This window comes from Callorhinchus milii, unplaced genomic scaffold (genome assembly GCF_018977255.1).
Source record: "Callorhinchus milii isolate IMCB2004 unplaced genomic scaffold, IMCB_Cmil_1.0 Scaffold5, whole genome shotgun sequence".
NCBI classification, from domain to species: domain Eukaryota; kingdom Metazoa; phylum Chordata; class Chondrichthyes; order Chimaeriformes; family Callorhinchidae; genus Callorhinchus; species Callorhinchus milii.
This window is the reverse complement of record NW_024704746.1, coordinates 33,907,965-33,930,284: the sequence shown is the minus strand read 5'-3', so window position 1 is coordinate 33,930,284 and position 22,320 is coordinate 33,907,965. Positions and strand designations below refer to the sequence as shown.

General features: G+C 39.1%; 1 protein-coding gene across 1 annotated transcript in view; it reads left to right on the top strand.

Moving 5' to 3' along the window:
* slc41a2b (solute carrier family 41 member 2b) overlaps window positions 1–17,161 on the top strand; it is a 37,313-nt gene extending 20,152 nt beyond the window's left edge. Inside the window, exons 8-10 of the mRNA XM_007895288.2 lie at window positions 5,498–5,629; window positions 6,448–6,596; window positions 16,001–17,161. Of these exons, the coding sequence (XP_007893479.1) occupies window positions 5,498–5,629; window positions 6,448–6,596; window positions 16,001–16,186 (467 nt within the window). The 3' untranslated portion in view covers window positions 16,187–17,161. The remainder of the gene's footprint in view (window positions 1–5,497; window positions 5,630–6,447; window positions 6,597–16,000) is intronic.
* Window positions 17,162–22,320: the final 5,159 nt, after the last annotated feature.

The window sequence follows — 22,320 nt, the reverse complement described above, 5'->3', positions numbered from 1 at the left end:
AAACGTTTGATCCAATTCTCTAGGTCCAAGTCTGCCTCAATAGAGTAGTTGTCTACTATTACACTGCTGTGCTACCAAGACCTTGGGAGCAATTTTCCTGTTCTCGATAAATTTATGAATCGTAGTGGGTGAGAACATTATATTCTCTGCTGGTCTATAAATTTGCAGGCGGTGTTGGCATGAGTTTATAATGGGGGAAATCCTACCATAAACTCACACTGGCAGGGTCCGTAAATTTACTGACAAGCAGAGAATCACCCCCTTGTTTCTGTTCACACACACACACATATACACACACACATGACAATCGTGCAAAGGAGTTCTCAATCACTTAAGATTCTGTCAACTGCCACAAAACAGTCAACAGGAGATATGAATGGCCTGTGCAATGATAAATCTTTACCCAGTGCTCACAAATCTCATTTCGTTCTTAGCTGACTAGCAAAGCTATAAAGACGGCAACAGAATAAAGATCTGTTTTTGAAGAGGTTGGTGACCAACTGTTTGAAGGGCACTTTAAAATCAGGATGTTTAGTCTTTGGTAATAGTTAGAATAATAATCCTTGCAATTGATAAAGCACCTTATTATGTTGAAACATCTTAACTCTCTTTACAGTGTATTTTTCTGTAAAGTGTAGTGAAGGTGTATTTATAGGTGAACACAGCGATGAATTTGCACACAGCAATGTCGCACAAACAACATTGAAGTGAATGACCACTTTTATCTTGAGGACTGTTGGCCAGGACACCAGGAAAAACACTCTTATCTTTTGAATAGTCACATGAGATATGTAACCATCAACAAGCAAAGCAAAGGATGCATTTTTTTTTGCATTGTTTTTTATTTTGAAATTTAAGTGAGAGGGTAACTTCCCCTCACTGTGCTCTTTAGTCAGAAAATTTGACAGCAATTTACCACCATAGGTGTTATATAAATGAGGAGATAATTTCAGGAGTGGAGATTCACACTGTACAATGTTGGTCAGCAAGTACATTTGTATAATGTGTACAAACATAGTGGATAGCTATCACATTAGAATTACTCACTTGCTCATTGCTCCCAAGCCTGTCTTTTGGATTGTCTGGGAGCTTTGAATGCAGCACTCTTAACTTCGTTGAAGAGCCAAATTTGCAGTATAAAATCGACTTCCATTGACATAATACTAGAGTATACCACCGGGAGAGAAGCAGCTTCACTCCAGCAGTATAAATGAGGTATCAGCACACACGCATGCACACACACGCATGCACACACACGCATAGCCCCACATCTGAACCATTCTTCCCACAAACAAGTTGTTCCTTTCAGAGGAAAGCCAGAGAAATGGTTCACTTGTCACTGTCAATGTATTTGAAGAGTTGTCAGTTTGATTATATCCTAATAGTACTGACAGACCAGTGGGGAGGTTGATAGTTGTTAAAAGAAACAGAGGGGAGGTTAGGAATTGTTTTTCACCCAGGGAGTTGTTCAGATCTGGAATGCATTACCTGAAAGAGGAGTGGAAGCTGATTCAATAACAACTTTTTAAGAGAGAAGTAGATGAGTGTTTGGGAAGGACAGGATTGCAGGGCTATGGAGAGAAAGCGGGCCAGTAGATTGAGTTGGATTGCTCTTCTAGGAGCCGGTGCAGACGAGACGGGCCGAATGGCCTCTTTCTGTGCTGTATGATTCTATGATTCTATGATTATTATTATTTACTATTATTATTAGAAACTTAGCCCACACTCGTCTTTCAAAGTCATGGTTTACAGCCTGGCTGCACTTCCTGGCTGCTGGAACCCGATAGATTGGGCAGGTTCTAAAATAAACTGAGCATTCTGCCCCAAAAATCTGTTTCCAAAAATAGTGTTAATATTTGAGGTATCAGTGGAATAATTTCTTTAGGAGGATCACAATAGCTTCAAGCACATTTGGGACCTCATTGGACTCTGTACAGCACTGACACCAAGCTCGAGCATATGTTGGCAACTGAATTGTGAATTAAAGAGGGCAGTAAATGTCAGCTTGTAACCATACTGATTCTCTTCCATTCCTTGACAATTTTTTCCTTCTATTGTTTCATGCTTTGATCACTTGCACAAGTTAATTATTGTTAATGCATGAGCTTTGTCAGTGAGTGTTATCAAACTATTAGACTGTGACTTTTGTCTGACTATGAGGCTGTGAGCAAGGATTGATTGTTTGACTAACGGTAATTGAAGCCAATCCTGAATTCCCTCGATAGCCACATGTGCATTCTTTATCAAAATAGTAATAATTTGGTCACTCAATCCACGACTGTTTGTGGGACGCTGCTGTGCTCAATTGGCTGCCGCGTTTCGCCCACAAAGTATATACAGTCAATTCACTTTACAGTATATTCAGTGAAGCGCTTTGAGACACTTCAAAGACGTGATAAGACACTATATCAGATGCAAGAATTATTATTATTTACAGCAGGGGATAGTAATCAGCTGTAAGAACCCTTCTCAAACCACACTGCTGAAGTCAATTATATCTCATTGCAGCTTGTTTGGCTAATATCAGCTAAATCAGCACAGACTGGAAACCCAAGCCAGGATCTTCACGGGCTGTATGGCCCAACTTCTCACTGGGTAATCTTGCTTAGCTGCCGGGGCACAATAAATGTCATTCTTATCTGTGATAGATCCTCCCATTTAGGGGCCCAGTTGTAAATCGATTTCTTGGAGGGCAGAAGTGCCATCGTTTGTTGAGAATTAAACGCAGAACAGTCGCTCTCCTGCAGCGCTGTATATAAAACTGTTTAACATTTATAAAACCAGACGTCTTGTTTTTCCAGCTCTATGATAAATTTGCAGCATCATTAAATCCAGTGATTAGAGCTTGGACTGTTAATCTGGAGCCGATCTATTTCTTTGGGGGTTGGGAGGAAGCCGGAGCAGAATGGAGGCTTTGAACTTGAGCATGACCCTTGCGGGGGTAGCTGTAGAAGAGTTTCTTTGTGAAAGCAGTTGCTGAATGCTGTAAGGTAGCAGAGTATTTATATTGCTCCAGGGGCTTCACCGCGGTAATTAGGCGTATTGACAACCTGCTGCTCCGTACTAGTGCTGATCGCTACTTGGTAGTTCAAATGGAAAACCGCAGCCCTGAGCAATGCAATTAGTTGTTCAGGTCTGATGGGTCAGGCTGGTTATTCTAATGATTGCTGTACTGGAATCGTTTAAGGTGTGTGTTGTCGGGTCTCCTAGGGCCTGATGGATTTTCAAGACTTGATGTACAATAAAAAAAAGCTTTCAGCAAAAAGCCATTATAAAGAGATAGAGAATAGAGTGGTGGATTCTCCAGCTGAGGATTCCAGCAGCATCCCCTGAAGGTGGGGTGGTGGGCGATGGAGGTGTTGAGGAAAGGAGTGGGGGAAGGGGGAGGAAGTACGGGGAGGGGGAGGAAAGAAGGGGGGAGGCAAGGAGGGGTGGAAAGGAGGGGGGAAGGGGAGGAAAGGAGTGGGGAGGAAAGGAGGGTGGGGGAGGAGAGGGGAGAGAGAGAAAAGGAAGGGGAGTTGCCAGCTCCAGGTGGGGAAGTTGATGGAATATTTCACAGCTCACTCTTTATTTTCCATTCACTGTCACACTAGACCGTCTGCTCCACATATTCAACACCCTCCGTGTAAAATAATGACATCTAGAGTCAGACAATCCCTCTTCTGAACTGGAATGCATGCTACTTTATATCTTTGTTTAATTTATGCCGGCCCTCACCTCATATATATTGAAGTAGCCCCGTGCACTATAGGTGTTACTTGAAAGGGATTCAATAACCTGCTTCTTTGTGGCTCTATTTGTCACTCAGTTATTATCGAGCTTCAGATACTCCAGTGATAGATTTCTTTTTGGTGTGTAACTAAGTGAGTAAACCAGTTTCTCCTGGATATGTATTGGTCTAGGCTGCCATATCCCTTATATACTGTGTGCACATTGTTCTGTACAGTGATTGAATGCAAACATTGCCTGCACTGTAATCTGAACTGGATTGCTTTCTGGCATTGAAAACCATAGTCATTTCCTCTGTCACAGAGCTGGTAAGGAAGTAAATCTCCACTGTATATAAGCACACAGCAGACCACTTAAAACTTTCAGTGGGAGATTAAATGTAATGGCACCCAGCATTCAATGCACAATTATGATGTTATATGGAGAAATACTATACACCTTTATTTTCAATTATTTTATAACTTATATTTCATATGCTCAAGGATAAGAGGCCAAAAAATGTTTGCAGGATTTTGCTTTCCAAGGTCAGCCTGTTAGAAATGGTAGATCTAGGTTTGAGCAGGAATGCAGGATGAATGCAAGATTAGTTTGAATGAAGACTGTCTGATCTCCAGATTAGCCACCCTACTGTTCTCCCATCTCCTTTTCGACCATGCCTTCAGCCGCCCTCCTACCTCTCTACCCTCACTCACGCTCAGGTCCTGATCCCCGACTGTTCAGCACCTTGGGACGTCCTCCCGACATGAAAGGCGCTTTACAAATGTAATTTTGTTGTTGTTGATGATTACAGCCTCAAACTGCTTTTTAAATGAGCCCAGTATCCTGGCCTCAACCACCCTTCTTAGCAACTTGTTCCAGTTGTTTCTTATGTTCTTGGCAAAGAAAATCTTTCTGATATCTATCTTGAAATTGCCCTTTGCAACTCTAAACCTATGTCCTCTTGTTCTCCTGTCTTGATGCATGCTAAACTGTTGTTTTGCAACTTACATTTTCAATCCCATTTAAAGTTCTGTACACCTCTATAAACCTCTCGCTGAGTCCTCTTCTCTCAAGATTGAGTTCCTTTGAACATCTGGTGGCAAATACATTGCAGTAAAGTTTCTTAGAATCTGGTCACAGCCAAGAGAATCGTGAAACTGGCTGAATGTCTTGTCGTGCTGTTACCTAATTTCTGAAGTAATCCCTTGACTTGATCAGTGGGATAGACCCTGGTATGAGGGTCTAGTTCCTGATATTGACCAAAAGATTTGTAAAAGCTGACCTGGAGCTCTGCTCTGACTGATCTCTTGTCAGGAACCACAAGCTTCTACCAGAAATCATCACTATAATAATAATACTTGCAATTTGATATAGCACCTTATCATGTCTTCAAGAAGTCTCAAAGTGCTTCACGGAATATACTCTAAAGTGAATTGACTGTATATTTTGCGGACAAGATAACTGAGATCAGCATCTGAAGAAAGTTATAGAATAATATTAATCCTTGGATTTGATATAGAGCCTTATCACATCTATGGGAAGTCTCAAAGTGCTTCACAGACTATAATGTAATTTTTGTGGGCGAAAGTTCCTGAGAGACAAATCTAGATACTCGTGGGATTTGCTATTTATAAATGTTTTCGTGAATCTCACAAATCTCTCATAAAAGCATTGTTATAAATGCTTTTACCTTCTAGAACAAATTGGATTCTTTTAAGTAATCTTACAATCTCTTTTATCGAATAACAAGGTCTGCATTGTCACATATCTCACAGTCTGTTCTTTATAGGCATTGGCGGTAACTTGGTTGCAATCCAAACCAGCAGAATATCAACCTACCTGCACTTCCACAGCAATCCCGGTGAGGTGCCAGAGGAATTGCAGAACTGCCGAAATCCTTGTAGGATCTTTTTGGGCACAGGTAATACACTGTTTCAGGCAGCAAGAGGCCAAATATTCGGCTGACCCAATACCAGTCAGTTTAAAACAGGAGATGAACAGGGTGATGATGCCATTACAATATCTAACAAGTCTTAAAGAAATTATGATTTTTTTTAGATGATAGGGTAGTTATCATGACTTTTTGGTCATCCTGTATATATCAACCCAGTATTTTAATCATTCAGGCTTAAGGAGTCCCATATAGACATGGTAGTTAGGACTATTTTATTACAAAACAGAGCAATAATCCTTTAGAGAGATGAGAAAACTCATATTTGTTTCATTTAGGAGCACTTTTTTTCCAACAAATAAGCATTCGGTTGCAAATTGTCCAAACACATTAAAAATGAAATGTGTTTAATCATCTAAAAAAAAACATACTTTTTATTTCAATGTTGATAAAAAGTTGGATTGGCCCAATGAGAAATATTAACCAATATCTGGGGTGATTTTTAAATTGGATTCAGAAGCAAATCCAGCTTAGCTGAACCCTTGCTGATAAATGCAAGAAGATTTAATCATTTGACTGCATGAAATCCATTTGCTCCACATTTTCAATGCACAAATTGCTACCACACTCACAGGTGTCAGAGCATGCAAAAAGTGTTGAGTCTATTTCTATTCATCTGCTCCCACCCAAAAATCACTTGACCTAAAAATGAGACAGAGAGTAAGAAATGTAAGCGTTACGGGATGCTATCCTATGGGAAGGGTGCTATATAAATGCAAGTTGTTATTTTTAAAGGGATGAATAAACTTTTTGGTTAATCAATTTTTTTTGTTTTATTATGATAACAGGTTTGAATAATAAATCTGCGCAGGTCTTGCTATTGTTGGTGATTCCAGGGCACCTGATTTTCCTGTTTGCGATTCACCTTCTCAAGAGTGGGCACACATCTTTAACTCCTATCTTTATATCCATTTATCTTGCTGCTGCTTTGTTGCAGGTATGTGGCATTTAATTCAATGCATCCAGTTCTTTATTGATGACTTTGGGTATGATCAGTTGAGATTGGGATGGGAGGTGGGGAGTTGGGACGTTAAACATTGGTAATCAATTCTTAGGCTTATTAATTTAAGTCAGTTCCACCTAGGGGAGAAAATATCAAGTTAGAAATTAGGATGTATTTGCACTGCTGTAGTTTGTTGATCTCCCTGTGGACTTCCTTATGTTTTAACTCCTGAGAAATTATTTTTATAATTCTTCCAAGCATTGGCTTAGACTTGCTTTGACCTCCTGGGTTTCTTGAGCTTGTTTTAATTGGACTGATGTGATGTAAATATCATCCTTTGTAGTACAATGCAATACAGCCAATCCAAACCAAATATATGATATTTGCACCTAAAAAATAACAACACGTGGCAAATAGTTCATAGATTAGTTGCCAAGGGAAAATATATAGTTTGTTAGTTGTTCCAGGTGAACCACATAAGATGATATTCGTAAGGGGATTTGAGGAGGATTTATGAATCGTCCTGGTAACAGGATGTGCATCATATTAACCATTAGGAACTTTCCTCTCATGTAATCTATTTCCCTGTTTGCATTGGAGCAGGGTTTCCAAAGATCAGTTCAATCTGTCAAATTACATTCCGGATTGAATATTTCCAAATTCTTTTTTAATCTTATTATGATTCCCTATTGTAGGTCACCATTGTGGCATTTTATTAGTAAATGAAATGTGTTAATCCTGGATCATAACCTAAATCTGTTTTGCATACAGTTTGTTATAATGAAATGTGTTCAACACAATACAAAATTACATTTGGAAAGCGTCTTTCACGTCTGGAAGACGTCCCAAGGCCCTGAGTAGTCAGGGTCATTAGGACACAAGCGGGCGGGGTGGGGGGGGGGGTTGGGTTCCGGGAGGATGGAGTACAGAGAGAGTAGGAAGGGGCCGAAGGCATGGTCAAAGAGGGGATCTTGAGGCGTGCCTTGAAGGAGACATGGGAGGGAGAGATGTGAAGGAAAGTTGGATGGAGTTCCAGAAGATGAGGGCAGAAAGGCTGAAGGCCCATCCGCCAAGTGTGGATGGTTCAAAAATCTTCGTCTTGAAACTTAAAGGTTTTATGAATATGACACATTTCAATCCTGTTGTAAAGTGATGGTTCGGAATCTATATTAAAAAAAAGCTTGCCTTAATAACGGATTGCTAATCAGCGCTTCACAGAAAATGTTCATGTTTCCCAAGCTACAAAATGGCTGACTTTCATGTCATCAGGTTGCCATTGACATCACCACTTAGGAAGTAACTTTGGTAATGACCTGATGACATAGAATTTTTTCCATTTTTTAGTGCATGGGAACGAGAGCGAGTAGCTGGCAGTGTGATATGAGCAGCCCTGTGACTGTCAGTTTATTTTTAAAAATTCATTTAAGTTTAGGCTTTATAAAAGCATCTGTGTCTATAAATGCGCTTATGTTCTGTTTCCTATCACTTGTTTCTGTTACTATATTGGAATCTGGGGTGATGTACTGCAGTTTACTGTCATCCTGTGTACTTAAGGAAAGGATGTTTTGCTGTAGATCCCTTAGCCAATGTTTTTTTTTAGCTTGATTTGATGGTCTAGGCACTGAACCGATGAATATGTGTAAACCTGTGCAGTGTCGTTGACTGATGAGATGAATTGGTCACTGGGGGTGAGAGGAAAGTTAGCCAGTCCTGCCTAACTATTGTGGAAGTTGAGGTGAGGTTTCTCACAGTGTACGCTTGTTCGAAGAGAACTCAACCCTTTTCAAGAAATAGTCTATTTGTAAGAATATTCTCCCAAACCATATCCTCTGACAAGTGTTCTCAGCTGTTTGCTGCTGTGTTTTGGAGAAATATTGCCAGCAGTGTGTGGATGTATTTATTTTCATGGCTTTCTTTCCACTTACCTGCTTTCTTTGATGTGGACACAGTTTCCAGTAAACACAGTGTCTGCTGGAAAATGTGCAGGATACCTGGTTGGGAAGTATCAGGGCAGTCAATATTGTTGTTGGAAAATGTGAACATGTTGATGTCAGGTGAGAATAGCACTGGGCTCAACTGCCATGCTCCCCACCAGTCAAACAGTCTCAAAGTGCCTGGGTTTACAGCTGAAAAATATTCACGCGGGTGAATTTGACAGAGAGCTAGAATCTTATCAACTCTGCAGTTAAATAACCATTTATTACAAAATAAATAAACACTATGCCAGTATTCCCACAACAAGCAATACCATGCACATACTATTACTAATAAATGGAGATATCAATTGTTTTTTTTGTGAGCTGGACACACCCGACATTCAGCTCCATGAAATCCATCACCATGCTTAAGAGTATCCAAACCAGTTAGTTAGAGAGTGCCTCGTACAGTATGTATACCACATCCACATGAAGTGCTCCAAGAGGTTATCCTATGTGAAGGGTCATACATAAATGCAAATTACTATTGTTGTTTAGTTCAAGAGCACTCGAACTTTGCTACTTTGGAAATGGAAATGTTCCTGTGTCTAAAATGGAGTACACACTCTCTCCCCAGAAGGTTTCACCCTGAGTAATTAATCCTAGAAAGAATTAGGCACAGGTTGGTGAGGACCAATGCTTAAGGACCCCAGAATGTACATTGAGGTAGCTGCTGGAGTTTAACCAGTTGAAAACAGCACAGCTTGCCATTGAGAGCCCTGCCTGGCAGACTTCCCATTGCTTGTCCAACTTCCCATTGCTTGGACCACCCTACCCATTAGGGTTTGATTAATAGGAGCTGAGGGGTAAGAATCCCTGCCTGCAGTGTGCACCTCCAAGTCCTACTGACGAACAAGGCTGTTTGGTCTGTAATCAACAATTCCTTTGAGTACTGCGGTTGCTTCTGGCTCACGTACAGGGCGAGCAAGACCACCACTGAGAGTTGACGTGATTCCTACCTCCTGTTGCTGTGCATCACTTTCGAGTCAGCTCAGCCCCAAGGAGACCCAGCTTACTCCCCATCTCCCACATTGTGGTTCCCCCCCACATCCACACACACACACACACACACACACACACACACATAGGCTCAGCTGAGATCAGCAAACACAGCACAGACAAACCAGCATGATTTGAACCAGCAAACTCGGGTCTGTAAGCTGCAGCTCTATGCTCTGCAGTGCACCATTGGGGCTGTTCTGTCAAATTGAATTCTAATAACATTTCGACTCGCAGTGCCTATATACATTGCAGAGGCTTAGGGTCTATCAGTGGTGTACATGATTTCTTTCAGGATGATGGCTCAATATGAAATATTACAAGCGTGTCAGGCTTTGGGAAGTCAGCAAAATTCTGCTTATTTCAGTAAAAATAAATAATTAATTAAATTGCACGGATAAATTTTCACCGTGATTTGCATCTTAAGCAATAAATAAACATAAAGCTGCCATGTAATTTGATTGTCAGCCATTCCCTGAACAACAATGCATTAGATTTACATTAGGCTAATTACTGCAAAACACGTTGCCAAATACTGAAGGTGAAATAAAATTAAACCCTGCAGGCAGTAGGATACACTTAAGAAAATCGTGTCTGAAATTCAACACAGGAAGCAAAATACTGTACTGTAGGTTTTTACTAAAATAAGTTACTATGTGATTACATTTGTGTTCATTTGCTTTTACGAAATGATCTTTAGTCCCACATCTTTAGCTCAGTTGCAGAAACAGAGAGCAGTGCCAGCCCCATGCAAGGTCATTGCTTAGACACACAACGTCTTTTGTATCCAGCACTCAATGAGCACTGATGATTAGTCTGCACATTGGCTAGTTGTAAACTGGCGCTTGTGATCAGCAGGACTGTGAGTGTGAGGTGACATGTGAATTATTGATTCGGGTTGGAGAATCTACAACAGAAGTATTATTGAAACCCATCCAGCAAAAACAATATCATTTAACACGTATCCAGCTCACAAATATTATATAACGCCTGTACAGCGCAGAACACAAATTAACAAGCAGCTGGTAAGCCATCTGAGAACCCATCGGTACTCTTTCAAGTCTCCAATATTTTAGTTTGTTTGTCGTTTGATAGAAGTTACTGAGGTTTAAGTGCAGTAATTCATCTATTGGATGAACAAAGCAAATGAAAATGTCCTTATAGACTGAGTTGCTATTTTGCTCCATTTTTAATTAACCGATTCATAATTTATTTCATTTAAATTTTTTTTTACACACTGTGCTGAAATGCAAACTCATTATGCCATCTCCAGCTCCGACACTCTTCCTGGAGCTCAGGACCATGGAGCCTCGTATCTCCCTCCCCTTCCTTTCCTGCTGTAATCTACAGGCTTTTTATAAACAATTAGATGAACAGTGATTCTAAACTGAATTAGATTATAGAGATTTAAGGTACGTTTTCTGCAATCTAGATCTGTCCTCAGGCTATCACAATTGCAGTTTCCCACGTGGAACAATTTACCATCCTGAAGATTCCTCCTAACACTACCGTCCATTATCATTGCCATTATAATCCATTATCGTGTAGGTCCGCCTGGCTCTGTTGGTAGCATTCTCACCTCTTGAGTCAGAAACTCATGGGTTCAAGCCCACGTTGGGACTTTGAACTCATATAGTCTAGGTTGGAAATCCATTGTAATGCTGGTGGGAGCCTGCATTGTTGAGGGACTGTATTTCCATTTACCAGCAGAAATTTCTATTTAAGCAATTTGTTGAGGAATCCATTTGGTACCGCAATAACCGAGATACAGCAGTGAAACTTTTGAAATTAGAATTATTATTAAGGTTTGGTCAAAATATTATGAGATTCCTGGGGAATCTGGGAGAGCAGCTTTCAGGCAAAAGTGTAGATCACTCAACTGTTATAATGTTAGCTACTGCAGGAGAAGAATTAGAAAGACTCACCAACATTTCCTTTTGAATGAATTAAACCGAGGACAGATTTGGATCATTATTAAAAAACGAGGCAAACTGGAAGTTTTAATTCTTTAATCCAAAATGATTGAAACAAAATCAAAAAGGATTTATTTCAAACAAATTTCAGCCTAAATGTAGATATCAGCTTGTTGCAGACCCGAATGATGTTTCCACTGCAAAAAAGAAATGCGTTCACCTCCCATTTTCATAAATATTTCATTGAAGATTGCCTCTAGCTGGGAGTCAGTGCGATATAATCGAACAACAAAAGCAAGACAGCACATTCCCCTTCAAGGCGTAGCTTGAATTTGTAGGTTTGCGGTGGAGTAAGAAGTTTATGCCAAGTTTCATCAACGCAAGAGACAAAGTGGTCATCATTCTATACGTGTTGTGCTTCAAACCATTTCAAAGGCCTTTTCATTAGTTTCCTGCTGAGGAGGCAAGGACCAGGCACAATAATTTTCACATCCTCTGTGCATGCTTACAAACAAATCTGTAACAATTTATTCAATTTCCCCTTCCCTAATCCTTAGGCAAACAAATCCTTTCAAATTTGACATAAGACCTTCATTAATTAATTTACCTTTTTCGAAGAGTCTTGTTAATTATTGGGATTGTGTAATTTTAAAAGGGATTTTCTCCTTGTAAAAAATAAAATTATTGAATGAAAAAAAAACTTCTTGTAAATTCAGCCTAGCATGAGACGGAGACCTTTTTAGTTGTAACTGACATTACTTATGTGGTGTCTTTGCAGCACTATGTTAAAATAATACCCTAATTTCTTTGAGTCCAGGTTTAAAGAAAGAGTTGAGTCAGACATTTTGCATCAAGCCCTCCAAAGAAAACATACACAGCTTGTGAAAAATGAAGTAAACCACATAATTAAATATGTAGCTAGATTTGTGTCTCTGACATATAAATAGTGTAATTTAGACTCTACACAGTTGCCTATTGATGAGGTGCTGGTGTATGTGTACAATGTGTCTATTTTATGGTAAAAAAAATTTAATGCTGAATAAACAGATCTTGCATTAGTTACATAACCTTTCCTTCCACATCTTCCCACTTGAGACTGCTCTACTTCCAGACACATCACTCAGCAGTTCTCCACGTTAACTAGATCCAACCATTGTACGGTTTGGGCAGCAAGCATCCGTTTCACTAAGCCCCATTTTTCTTATCTATCCCTGGCCCAAATTTATGCCTATTCCATGATCTTAGATTTCTGTTTTTTATGTATCCTACTTTTCCTCTTTACTTATACTCTATTAGGTTTATGATGCCTCCTCTTCCTGTCGTTTGAACTCCTGTGGGTTAGCAGAACAAGACTAATCCAGGTAGCAGGGAGATAATGTGAGGGGTCTTAGCAGTTCCCTGTAATCGGGCTGCTGCGTTTTGTCCACAAAATATACAGTCAATTCACTTTACAGTATATTCTGTGAAGCGCTTTGAGATGTCTCAAAGACGTGATAAGGCGCTATATCAAATGCAAGGATTATTCTTCTTCCAGTGAAGTTCTCTAACTCTTGCTGTAGTGAAAGCAGCAAAACTTTGTCACATTAAAAAAAATTCCTGTGAAAGATTTGGACTTGACTTATCCATTGCATCATACAACTTCAACTGACCAACAGGGAATGAACCCTGTGTTTGAGGTGCGAGGTTTCAGCGTGATTTGCAGAATCTTAGCCTCCATTTATACTGCAAAGTGTGCTGTGGAAATGTCGGCGAAAGTACGGTATGAATACATCTCAAAGGAAACACTACAGGATTTGTCCAAGTGCCGGAGTTGGGTTCCAATTAAATTAGATGTTGTGAACTATTATTATGGGATTATAGTCCACATTTAATTTCACTCATGTGGCTAATAATACTATAAAAATATTATTATTTAAAAAAATTATTATAAAAATATTATTATAAAAAAAGTTTGTTCCAGAATCATTAAATAACTTACATGGACTAGTATTATGACTAGAATAACTTGCTTGTCTTCCTTCACCCGCTGTTTTACTAACCCGATTCAATCTCTTGAAATGGTGTTGAAAAAAAATCCGAGGGTTGTAAAATGCATTTCCAGGTGTTCGTAGGATGATGAAAGCTAATTTTATTTCAATGGCTCAGTCGTAACCGCATTTAAAATTACAGCTTAAAAAAAGAACTGCACATTTTTTTAATACAAATACAGTTATTAATGACTGACAGTGTCTTGTTTATCTCACTTGAGTTTCTCTGTCCTTTGTTGTAGAAGTAATATGTTTTCTGCGACAACACGTTGCATTTATATTGCACCCTTTACGTAGGATAATATCTCAGGGTGATTTTTAAGGGTGGGTTTTAACCCAGAGCAAAGGAGAGTAGAAGGAGGATTTGACCATTGGTGTGTTCGAAGAAGTAGGCTTTAAAGCAGCAATTAAAGACTGAGTGAGATGGAATTGTAGAGAGAGGGGATTCTAGAGGTTAAGGCCATAGGATCTGAAGGACATAAATGTTACGTAGAGGGCAGGGGGCGAGCAGCAAGCTTGAGTTTGCTGAGTAAAGTGTGTGAGCCGAGGAGTGGGGTAGGGCAAGAACAGAGAGATAAGTAGATACTAGTGTTTTTTCAGCTCCTTGGGACGTCCTCCTGACGTGAAAGGCGCTATATAAATGTATTTTTTTGTTGGTTTTGTTCTTCTCTTTGTTCTTAATTCTTTTCCAAGAATCTAATATATTGGGAAACATTGGGGTGAGATTTGATTGGTTTTAGCAGATTTGAGCGTTGTTGAACTCTCCTCTCACAAGCTCAGGGGCAGGGAGGCTCAATGCAATAATAATTCTCAGTACCGTTAAGAAACATCACAAGTTTCACCCAATTGATTTAGTTATTTTTCATTTTTCTGATGAATGTTCTTCCCTCCGCTTGCGACTTCTCTCCTCTCCTGAAGGTGTTTTATTTCCTTTGTTTTGTTTCTAACCAGGGCACAGTTCATAGCGTCGAGTGCTGTCTAAAGCCTCCCACGAGTGCCATTATTCATGTTGAGCTTGTCAGTGAAACCTTGACAGGTTACTCGATCACTGGAAATGTCACAGCCATATTTCATCCTGTCCTCATTTGAAATCCGTACGTGTGCACTTCCATCGGGGTTTGATGGAGAGCAAGCAGAAGTGTGGCCATGGTTGAATTCTCCTCTTCCAAACTCAGGGGCAGTGAGGCTGATTGCAATAATAATCCTAATAAATAACGCTTGCATTAAATAAAGCTCCCTTGATGTCAGAAGAATGCCTCAAAGGGCTTGACAGAATATACTGCGAAGTGTAGTGACTGTATTTTGAAAACTAACATGACAGCTAATTTGCATATGACAGCATCCCACAAGTAGCCATAAGATGAATGACCAGTTTTATTTGGGGGTTTGTTGGCTCAGACACCGGGAGAAATTCCCTTCTCTTTTTCAAGTAGCGGAAAAGAGGATCCATAGGAACTTTAACATCTACCCGAACAGGCAGATATCTCATCCACCTTAACTGAGATCAGCTAAATCAGCACAGATTAGTATTTACATCTTTGACCTTCCTGGTCACCTGTGGCTCTGCAGCTCTGTAAGTGAATCACTGATTCTTTGGAGGAACTTTAAACTACATCAACGTAAAAATAAAACTTAAAACTATATCAAGGAGGAAAATGTATTAACTTCAATGGGCTTCTAAGCGCTCCGGGACACTACCCCGCGTGAAGGGCCCTATATGAATGCAAATTGTTGTTGTAATATTCATGTAAGAGTAATATAAAATGACAAAGTGTAATGCAAGTGTTCTAGTATTGCATATTTTCTGGGCACATAATGAGGGGTATCTAACCTTATTTCCGTTCTTGAACAGCAGTAAAATATTATTTATTATTTAAAATATTATTTAGAAAACTTAGCCAGATGAAAATGAATTTTATTGAGTGTTCTTATGGATTGTAGCCAGTATAGTTGAGTGCCTTGGGACTTCCTCTTGACATGAAAGTCATTATATAAATGTAAATTTGTATTGTAGCCAAAGAAAATTGGAAACTGAGCAAAGTTCCTGGTGACTTGTAAATTATATTATATTGTAATCTTCTACTGAAAGGGGACTTGTAATATTTCATAATTACATTCCTTAATTGGCAATATTTATTTCCCATCAACTCCACTCTGCTTCAGAAAGAGATGTGTCTCACTGACGTTCTTGTGCATCAGTCTGCCACACTTCAAATTAACAGTAGGAGAAGCTATTTGCAAGACTCAGATTCATTATGGAGGAATTATGTTGAAAAATAATGCAAATTCTGCCAGGAATTTTTGGGGTATAAATAATTTGGATATAGATTATTCAGAATTCTTCAAGACAGCAATGCATTTTTAAGTATAAATGGCATGTTACATGTAAAGGACATATTGTGTGTATATATATATATATATTGCAGTTTGGGCGAATTTTCTGCTCTGATTAACCCTTTAAGTGGCATTTTTGTGTGTTCCAGGTATCTATCCTGCTGTGCACTGCTGACTGGATGGTTCATTACATGTGGAGAAAGGGAAAGGATCCTGACAGTTTCTCCATTCCTTACCTGACTGCCCTTGGTGATCTGTTGGGCACTGCCCTCTTGGCAATCAGCTTCAATATTCTGTGGCTGATTGGAGACAGAGATGGGGACGTTGGGGATTAATAGCTTGATATGCCCGTTCCAATCCTTCCATATTGGATTCAGATGAAAGGCCTTGAATGACTTTGGCAAAACAAAATTGGGAAATATCTGTGCTGCTTATTTTAGATGCGTACTACTTTAGCAAGGTGAAAACGGACTTTTATTTTCACACTGAGCATAGGGTTTCCCTGGTATGATGACAAACTTCACAAATACTTTGCATATGCGAAAGAAGCAGTAATCATTTAACGAACAAAATAATGGTTGCAGTTGTGAATGTGAAAATCTTGTATTTCTGGCAGCTCAGAGTCCTTGGCATCAATTGTACAGAGATGGGATACACCGACTTCTCATAGTAGAACTGGTTTACGGGATAGTCGAATACAAATTACATTGTGGACTGATAAACTAGCCCTGTTTATCACCAGTGCAATGTGCTTCACACAGATATCAAATGTCATTTGCCAAAATCTGTCAGAACAGTGGAATTGTTGGGCTTTTTCATGTACCCAAAAGATTTTATGTTCTGGACAAAGAAAGGTTGGTTCAACAATTTACTGCTCAACACCTTTTCAAATGCACTCTGGTACTTCAATGTGTAATGTTTTTTACTGGTGAGCAATTAACTCAACAAACAAATAGTTTACTATTTTAAGGCATTAGGCCATTTATTTGACAGGGAGTTGTGCAATATCATTTTATTTTTAATAAGTGAAGATGCACCTTATTTTACCAAATTGCTCTCAACTATTTTTGTAGGGTGCAGGTTTTTTAAGCAGCAATGATCCAGAATTATTCAACGAGCAATGTGTGTTACATGACGTGCAGAAGGAAAACCACTGTATACTTAAACTGTCTGTAATGTAGCACGCACCTTAGTTCAGAATGTTTATTTTCTAATAACTGCTTTTCCTTCCTGAAATCAACCGAGGTTGGTTTTGCTTTAATTTTGTCTGATAGTTATCAGATTTCAATAAAAAAACTTATTTAAGCAAACTGTGTTCTCGCTCTACATCGTGTGGAGTCGAGATTATAGGAAGGTCTGGCACTGAAGATAATACAGGGACCTGATGGTGTAATGTATTAACACACTATCCTTCTTTTCCTCAAGGTTAGGTTCAAATCCAGCCCAGTCTGCTGCCGCCAGTGTCTGTTTGTTGGCTATAAAGTGAGTTTGGCCTGTGCGGTTTCTACCCTGTACTTGTGGCCTTGAGCCCACAGTATAAGACTGCCTACAATTCAGTGTATGTCGGCACTAAATTGGAAATAGAACTCAGAGCATAAGAGTGGCTTTTGCAGAAACTGAATTTGTTTCCTCTGATGCAAGAGATAGATACCCTTCTTAAGTTAGAGCAGGATGTCAAGCATAATTTATATTTGGTGGCCTACCTTCTTTGTAAAATTGCATTGATTTACTGTACTGTCCTGTAATTTTTTTTAAAAAACCAACCCTCTCCTTTGTAATATAAGACATACATTCAAACCTGTACATTCTGCATTCCATGAGTGCCATTCCCTTTAGGCCAATGACAACTCACTTCGCAGTATAGCGAAGTGAAGCCATATTAAACTGTATTTCTTTCACTTTGTATTAAATTTAAAATGAGTTGCCAAAATATAGTTTGAGATGTCACGAAGAGAAAGGTGCAAGCAGGAAAAACATCGGAGAATCCAAGGTTGTTGGACAGAAGATTATTTTTTATTGAATATTGTGACTAGGCAAATCGTTGCAGTTATGAATGATTATAACATACATCAGGACAATGACACACTGAACAAAGCAAAGGATTTGAAGTGGAGTTTACTGGAAAGGTAATGTTTTGTGCAAATTGGTATATTTGAGCAAATATATACAATATCAATCACACAATCATTTTCAGTTGCAATATTATGTCCTACTTTTTTTACGGTGTGGCCCAACAAGTCAACATCGCTAACTTAAATTGCCCTTACAGCCAGATGAGTTTGATCCCCTGAGTTAAAGCGAAGGCAATTTATTGAGAGGAAATAGAGCAGGTTTCACTCTATAGTTGTGCTATACCTGACCTGGAAGCTTGACACTGAATGACACTGAGTGGAAATGGTAACTGTTTTCCAATACGATTATACACACAAAACTGTAGTAAACTTATTTTGGTTAATAATTCTATTATAGGCAATTCAGAATGTTGAGATGGGGAAGGAGACTAAATAATTGGAATTTAAGGTGAATTATATTAGTCCAGGTCCTCACCCTCTGTGGTAACTTGTTCCCGTTATTAATTATCCCCTGTGTGTGACAAAAAAACTTCCTGTTCTCTGTCCTGAAATTACCTATTGCATTCCTGAACATGTGACCTCTTGTTCTGCTGCTTGATGTATCTGTACATACTATTCTGGTTTTACTTTCTCAATCGCATTTAGATTCTGTAAAATAACAACTGAGATGTCTCTTTGGAGGACGGAGGAGCCCTAGTTTATCCAGTCGTTGCTCATGATATGAAAGTCTTCTTTGTTTGTTGCTGTAAGGATCCTTTGTGAAATGAATTGAGGCAGCCTCAACTCGTAGTACAAAGTCGCCCTGAATTCACCACTAAATTGACAATCTTACTTATGGAGACCACAGGTAAGAGAAGTGGAGAATGTCACATTAGGACTTGCTACTATTTGTTGAAGTAGATTGAGCATCAAATTCATAACTAATGATTGCTTGATGTTGAGAGCCTGGATTAGGAAATATGCCTTCCAGAACCTCACCTTTGAGCAATAAAAATAAATGTTTTATATATATATAATATATACATATATACATAAAGCTGGGAAATTTAAAATAAAAGGAAAAAAAATGTAAGTAATTTTTTGACCAATTTTCTTTTCAAGATATTAGTGTTAAAAAAAATCTAAAATTTCAGACACAATATAGGCTCCACTTTAATGTCCAGCAAAATCCCTTATCCCCAAATTCAGAATTACATGTCTTCTGTGCTAGACTGATTTTCATTTCATCCTAGCACTATCTTGTAGCCCTTGCTGAATTAAGGGCCTTTGGGAACTGGGTTCAGATAAAATAAATAATAATTTGTTCACTCAATCCACAACTGTTTGTGGACATTGCTGTGTGGAATCGATTGTCGCATTTCACCCACAAAATATACAGTCAATTCACTTTACAGTATATTCTGTGAAGCGCTTTGAGACGTCTCGAAGACATGATAAGGCGCTATATTAAATGCAAGGATTATTATTATTATTTGCTCTCATGCCTCGATCACTGGCATCAATAATTAAGGTTCCCAACTCTATTACGATCATTTCCCTTCCCACAGAAGTGCTTCATGCGAGGGGGAGATGAAACCTGCAGCCCTTTTCTCCTCCCACTGCTATCGTGCTCCCATTGTTTTTCCAATGCATTACTCCTTCCTGATGCCTATGTAGTGTTTTGACATCTTGAATACTTTCCAGATGCATTAAAATCCAAGGCATCAAATACATTTTAATTCATGAGTGACTCATGGAGCTATTATGAAATTTGAGCCTCTTGGCAGTTTTGCAAAATACATAAGAATTGTTTCAATTCAGCATAAGCTGTAAGTGTGGAAATTGTGTTGGTCTTCTCACGACTGCTTCAGATGTGACGTATTCAGGATTAGTGCTTTGGTACATTTGAAATTAGATTAATCCTTGCATTTGGTACAGCACCTTTCACGTCAGGAAAATATCTCAAAGTGCTTCATAGGATATACTGTAATGTTTAGTGACTGTATTTTGTAGATACATACAGCAGCCGTTAACAGTTGTCTGAACAGGTAGATGGGACCTTGGTTTAATATCTCATCTGAAGGACAGCACCTCCAACAATGCAGCTCTCCCACATCACTGCACTGGAGTGTCAGCCTAAACCTATAAATTCAAAGTCTCAATGAGGGGTTTTAACCCACAGCCTTCTGACTCAGAGGTGGAGAGTGCTATCGCCTGAGCCAGGCTATTGACTGAGTGTATTTCAAGGACTGTAAGTACAGTTCGATTGGGCTGTTACATACTATTAACCTACATGGTAGGGCTGGAGGTTAAAGTAATTCTAAACTTGCCATGCTCCTAGTATCCACCATGATATATTGACAAGAGATATTTTATGTGTACTGATGTCATGTTTTTTCTTGCAACTGTTGTAAATTATCACCTTTGACAACTGTGAAAATGTCATCAATATTCATCGGAAATGAACTGCCTTGATGTTAACACCCTGGGCCGAGGGGGAAATGATAGTGTAATGAATATGATGCACCAAAGCCTGGCAGGTGCAGTTCTCTTGTCTCATTTATTTCATTTGACTGAACCTCACACCTTGCTGTTGCTTGTTTAAGGAAAATATCCTTTCAGTACCATAACTACTCATGGTGGTCCACTTGAATGTTGATATGTCCACATTGTACTGAAGCTAAAGCAGTCAGCTGCCACCTCGTGCTGGTAGAAATAGGTTTAATCCTTACAAGTTCTTAACAGCGGTTCCTAAGAGAACAATGAGACCAAGTATCTTTTCTCCGCTGAGTATTCGAACATAGTGAGACTCCTATATTTTCATGTAGAGAGAAGGAAATGGCAATGATAAAAATAAATGTGACTTTAATACATTTGTAAAATGGATCCATCCCTAAGATCAAAGGGAAGCACTTTGAGATATTCTCCTGATGTGAAAGGTGCAAGAATGAAATGCAAGAATTATTATTATTTACTTTAAGCGACTGAATGTGGTTGAACGGTCTTTTCGTCAAAGGCAGCCTTCATTGGTTAATTGTTTGCTGTTCAAATTCACACGTGTGTTTGCACACGTTCCAGGCCAACCACTTCTGTTTGCTCCTGTAGCAGAGTTTGATTATTGTAACTTGCTGGTATTTTTTGATCCTGGAGATTGACCACAACATCCATCACTCTAGAATAACAAGTGCTGGCGAAAAGAATGAGACTTTTGATACAATTTCCAGTAAATTAGCCTCTGTGTCCCCCCACTTCCCCCCCCCCATGTTCTCTTTTTGCCTCGCACTAGCTTACTACTTTCCTCGGCTTTCTCAAGCTGCACAACTGTGTACGTTTCACAAGTTTGCAAGGTCAGTTGTGATGAAAAAGGCTCTCTGGCCCATTTGATCTCATTCTGCTGGAAAACCAATCCCACGATTTTCCCATTACATCATCAAGCTCTTTCCTAAATAAATCTGGTGCTCTTTCTTAACCTCCCTCAACCCTCACCTTCTTCTTGTTAACCCATTCCAGCTGTTCTAGCTATATAAGGAAACACTTCCTGGTGTCTGTCTTAAACAAGCACTTCACAACCTTGAACCTGTGCCCCTTTGTCTGCAGGTCTTGGTGTATCTAAAAGTATTGTTTGGTGTTTACTTTCTGTTACCTTTTTGGACATTTTAGGAGTACTGTTTCTCCTCAACAGTCTATGAAACTAATCCCATAAGCGATCTCTCTTGACCCCTACAATATGGCCCTCTGTTATGCATTTGGGCTCTCACTTCAGAGACAGGTCACAACCCAGGGGAACAATAACACGCTGTATATAGTTGCGACATTTTAAAACACATCAAAGCTTTGGCTCGGTCACATAAATCTGTTTTAAACTGGAAGATCATACACCCACTATTTGCCACTGTGTCTTTCATAAGACAAATACTACCAGCAGAATTTGTACTAAAAATAAATTCTAGTTTCATTAACAGCTAATTCCATCACCAGACACAATTCAGAATAGTCAAACGCCATAATTAATAATTTTAATGGACAGCATAAGTTTACAAACTTTCAAAGAGACTGCCCTTCAATCTCAAACACACAACCTTTCATAATGAGGCTATCTCTGTAGATTTCCTTCTTTGCCCCCTACCAAAAACACAGCGAAAATAATACCTCTATGGACAGACATTGTGTGAGCTGACATCGATGACAGTCGAGAAGAACAAAAAAATTTCAAGCTACAACCAAATAATAATAATAATCCTCACATTTGACATAGCATCTTATCACATCGGTAAGAGGTCTTAAAGTGCTTTACAAAATTTATTGTCAAGTGAATTGGCAATGTCCCACAAACAATCTATAAAATAGTGAAATGTTCGATTGTGTTCATTTTCAAAACATTTCTATCAATAGAATCCGCTATGTGTTTGCACACACTT